We start from the raw sequence: 4,707 nt of genomic DNA, 5'->3' as shown, positions 1-4,707 counted from the left end.
GAGAGAGAGAGAGAGAGAGAGAGAGAGAGAGAGAGAGAGAGAGAAAGAAATGGGGACGATGAGCGGAAAGAAAAAAGATCCGTTTAGAAATCAAATCAGTGATTACGATTGGCGACTTTTCTATCCAAAGCAAAGTACCCCAAATTGATATTCGGATATTTCACTCTAGTAAGTCTCGATCCTTTTGCTCTGAGGGCAAAACCGCGACGTAATTTCTAGCAAAGGTGTTACCCGCGTTACCAGAAGTCATGATAATGCTTAAAATCACGGTGTCTGGTAGCACGAAAGACGTCGTACAACTTTTGCTGAAAATAACGTTGCAGTTTTGATCTTAGAGCGAGAGGCTTACCGCACTTATCGTGAACCACGACTGATTGCGGCGAACTTGCCAGCGACAGCCTTGCTCCCCGAGTGCGAAGGTGTCGGAAAAATGACTCGGAGATTCGAGATCGATCCGAGGAGCAGGTAGCTCGCGGAACGACGAGCGAGTAATTCTCCGTGATGGCTGCGGGAGAGACGGAGCAGGTCCCGGGTGAACCGAGTATTCCAAAGTTTTCCGTCTCCCGTCACCTTCTCGCGGGCAGTTACTTCGGGACGTCTCGAAGCGTTTCTATTATTCGGAGCGCCGCTCAGTCTCCCGAGTCATTTGGCGGATATTTCGGAGCCGCTCGCTATTCTCTCTCTCTCTCCCTCCCTCTTTCCCTCTCGCTCTCTTCCTCGAGCAGGGCGTTGTATCGCGCACCCGCACGCAGGGTCGAAGGGTATTCGCTTGGCGGTGGCATTTGCTTCGCGAGAAACGTCAGCTTCGTTTGAAGATCCGGGCTCAAAGCGCGCGCCTGCCCGCCCTTTCCCACCCGCGCGAGCGCGAGCGCTTCGACTGCATTGTAGTCGGGAAAATGCACGCCCGAATGCAGCGCGGCGCGTCCTTTATCGGCGCGGCCGTCCTATATAGAGCTTTTCCGAGCGCTTCCACGTTATCGCTCGTGTTTGCGTCATGGACTCGAACTTCCAATCCCTAATCGATTCGCGCCGTCGGACGACGGAGAAATCTCGGAGAGACGCTGGCGTCTCTCTTGAGCGTTGCGCGCGCGCCAGCGAGCTTACGACGATCGGAGAAACGACGGCAAAGACGGAGGGTAGTGGCAGTAGCGAAGAGAGTCGAGTCGCTTCTATTTTTTCTACGCTCAGCTGGTCGGAGCGTAAGTCTATTTTTTCACGCCTCGCGAACTGTACTTTGCTCAAGAGAACCGAGATAGAGAGCTCGGTCGAAGAAAAAAGGCGATGATATCGAGTCGATAGAATTGAGAGTCGGGAAAGAGCGCGCGTGAGAGAGCGCGCGAGCAGCGCGCGAAGATGTCGACGCGCCGAAGATCTCCTGCGGGATCTCCTCCGGAAGACAGACGATTGCCGATGCGCCGCAACCTTGTGCGGGAAACGACGGCGTTTCCGGGCGCGCTGCAGCTGCGGCGCATCGATCGTCGATGTATTTCGACGGCTCGAGCGCGCTTTCGGCGTCGAAGGGCCAAGGTCGGCCCCGCCGTTTAATCGCGCGGATTGTCGCGGCGATGCCTGCCGACGTCTCGCAAGATGCGCGCAGGATACACAGGTCTGTTCACAAATGGAAAAAGATACCTTAAGTTCCTCCTTGTTGTCTGTTGCACGTTCGTGCTTGATTGCGATTTGGGAGTCGACAAACGAAATTGTCCTCGACAAGAGTGGGTGGATACTCAAGGGGATGATGTTCGTCAGGATAGATGCGTACACACCCAAGAAAGAAATTCTAGTTGCGAGACACTATCTCCCGTAATCCTCATCCCTCTTCATCCCTTTTTTCACCCTGCATCTTGTTCGAGTTTCATTATTCCGCTCTATACTTCCTACTAACTCTACGCATCAAGTGATTCCTCTCTGCCCTTTTCTTCTTTTCCTATATGTCTCTTTACATCGCTAAGAAGGAGTTATCCATATCCTATAAGCTAACTTTCCAATCTTCTTACTCGCACAGCATCTGCCCCATCAGTTATCGTGTCATCCTTCTTCCGTGTACCTTTATTTTGCTTCCTTATCCGATGACTAAACCTCTTCACTTTTTCATATTTCTCGTATCCTCTTCTTCCTTCATCCATTGTGTGCCTCTGTTTCCTATTACCATCTATTGTACACTTTTTCTATCAATAATTTTTTCCATAATTTGCTTGCATTACTACTCAGAATACTTCTTTTTGATTTTAAAAGAGTAAAATATTTTAGGATTCCGCTAAAGATGAGATTATATCTTTCTTGGGTGTAGAACGGATTAGAAAAGAGAAGCGTTCAGGTGCAGGAGAGAATTTCAGGATACGCTGGTGAATTGCCGCAGGTCGGCGAGAGTGGATAGAGATGGAGACAAATGATGCTCGACGACAAACTCGAAACGCTCGAGCGCGGATAATTTCGACGAGTCTCCCGATACTTCGTACGGATAACTTTGCGCTATCTCGCGCTGCTTATCAGAAAAGGCGAACGAGATAGCACTCGTAACTCGTCGGATATAGTATTGTCTCGGTTGCGGATAACTCGTTAGGCAGGCAGGTCGCAGATTCGCTTAATGAAGAGCGCGCTGATAGGGCTGATTACGAAGTCCTTATTAAACTACGTGCGTTGGGAAGACGAGTCGGCTGGGAGAATCTGTTTTCGGCACGCGCGCGTCTGATTCAATAAATTCGCGTCGAAGGGATGGGCTGTGCGGGTCAAGGTGTAATTAAAAGGTCCCCTCGTAATCGGGTTCATAGCCGCGGTAATTGCCCGCCGGTTGGATGCAGTCCTGTATATGTTTACTCATATTGCGACAAGTCGCACGGAAACGCGTCCTCAGATTACTCGCTTGGATTCGAAATCCTCTTGCGCCGCAACAACGTGATGACCCATTAAGGGCCATCATCGCAATGATTTGGTAGACGGTAGACAGTAAGACGTAACCGCGATCGATTATTCTTGCAATAATCGACTGTGGTTGGTCAATTTGCTCACTGCTTACGTCTTACTGCCAATCCCATTGTAGATGGTCTCTTATACTCGCGTGCAGTTTGATGCAGATTTTCGGGGCTGGGAAGGATCGGGAATGTCCGTCGCGCTGAATTCTTGTCCGACTTCGGAAACCGCGTCGACATGTCCCTTCTCTATTATCTCTTTCCCGTGCCTGACCTAGGTCAACTCAGATTCGGGCGGCCGCGAGTAGGTGGTCGAATGTTTCCCGGAAACGGGCGACGTTTCCACCGACGTAACACTGCCACGCGGTGGTTGAAATTGTTACTTGAGCGTACATGCACACTTTCGTACATGCCGGTCGCGCGCGCGATACATATGTATGCATACATATGTACGCGTACTGTCGTCCCCGCGCGTGATGTCGCCCCAGGTGCTCTTCAAACGCGACATTATTCAATGCTCTTTTAGTCGAGCGGAGTAAACAGGTACGCGCAGTTTTGCGTTTCGCCGTTGCGCGACTAATTTCTCATTTAAAGGAAAACGGGAAATTACGACGCGGAACGAGACGCAATCAGGACATGTCCGTGGAATGAATCCTCTTCCCCGGCCCTCCGACCGATGGAGGCCGTCTCGAGGCCGTCAGGCGAACGGGAAACGCCTCGTCGAATTTAGGAAGATGGATATCGTCTTGCGACAATCTCGCGGATATGATTAATTTGGGCAATCTTCGAAACGCGATGTATAAAATCGAGGGAACACAAAGGGATATACACAGGTATGCAATATGTCGCGTTTAACGCATCGCCGAGGGCATTCGGTTTATCGCATTTGTATCCACCGGCACGGCGCGTGTGCTCGCGAATCATAATTTCCAGTAGCGGCGATAACGACCGACTGATGTGTACGCGGATTTTATTTATTGCATTTCTATCTTTGAGCGGGACGCGCGCGCTCGTGTATCATAATTTCCAGCGATGCCGGTGAAAGCGCGGATTAAATCTGTTAACAGCCGTTCAAAGCTTGTAAATCCGCGTTGGAAACCTCGGTTGAGGAGATTTTCCAATTTTCCCCGGTGCCTATTGATTTCGCGCGGGTAACACGATTATCGTTTGAGGGAGGGGGGAGAAGCGAGCGAAAGAGTGAGTGAGTGAATGAGACAGACAGAGAGAGGGAGAGAGAGAGGTCGCGGGGGAGAGTTCAAATTAATATCAGAAACTCTGCGATTTGCGCGAATTATCGTTTATTACCGACAAATGAAGCTAAAGGATCTCCATGTGCACCGCAATTTTCCGCGAAATGGAACTCGCATGGAAAACGCGCTTCGGCGGGCGCGTTAACGCGGCCGGAGGATCTCGCGGAATTTTCGCTTTAATGTATCGAGCACCGTTCGGCTGAGTATACAGCTTTTTTTTGCAGTAATTGCGACGCGGCGCCAAGGAAGTTTGTCGCGTAGGGCTTGGAGGAGGCTCGCGTACGCGATTTTTCTCGCGCCGTTAAGCCCGCGCTTAACCGAATGGATGAAAACGTGAGAATATATCCATTTTACGCGCGGAGCACTCTCCCGCCCGTATCTCCGCGGTCTGGTATTTACGTGAGTAAGCCGCGCGCACTCTCGGAGAGGTCCCGCGAATTTAATCCGCATTTTCGCGACGAGAGTTCGCGGAATCTCGAGCGTTGTGCGGCGAAACGTTGCGGGCCGAAACGGAGCAAAAAGTAACAATCAGCGGCCGATTTCACTCC

The 4,707-nt window shown here is 51.0% G+C and overlaps 1 protein-coding gene across 1 annotated transcript in view; it reads left to right on the top strand.

The window, feature by feature from the left end:
* The first annotated feature begins 6 nt into the window (after positions 1 to 6).
* The window catches only part of LOC116844506 (protein tramtrack, beta isoform-like), a 69,678-nt gene continuing 64,977 nt past the window's right edge, over positions 7 to 4,707 (top strand). The window contains exon 1 of the mRNA XM_032816100.1: positions 7 to 1,606. Coding sequence (XP_032671991.1) covers positions 1,588 to 1,606 — 19 coding nt within the window. The 5' untranslated portion in view covers positions 7 to 1,587. The remainder of the gene's footprint in view (positions 1,607 to 4,707) is intronic.

This window comes from Odontomachus brunneus, unplaced genomic scaffold (assembly GCF_010583005.1).
Source record: "Odontomachus brunneus isolate Ranch 3 - 2012 unplaced genomic scaffold, Obru_v1 Obru_scaffold_003, whole genome shotgun sequence".
NCBI classification, from domain to species: Eukaryota; Metazoa; Arthropoda; class Insecta; order Hymenoptera; family Formicidae; genus Odontomachus; species Odontomachus brunneus.
The sequence above is the reverse complement of the archived record's forward strand: the minus strand, read 5'-3'. Positions and strand labels throughout refer to the sequence as shown.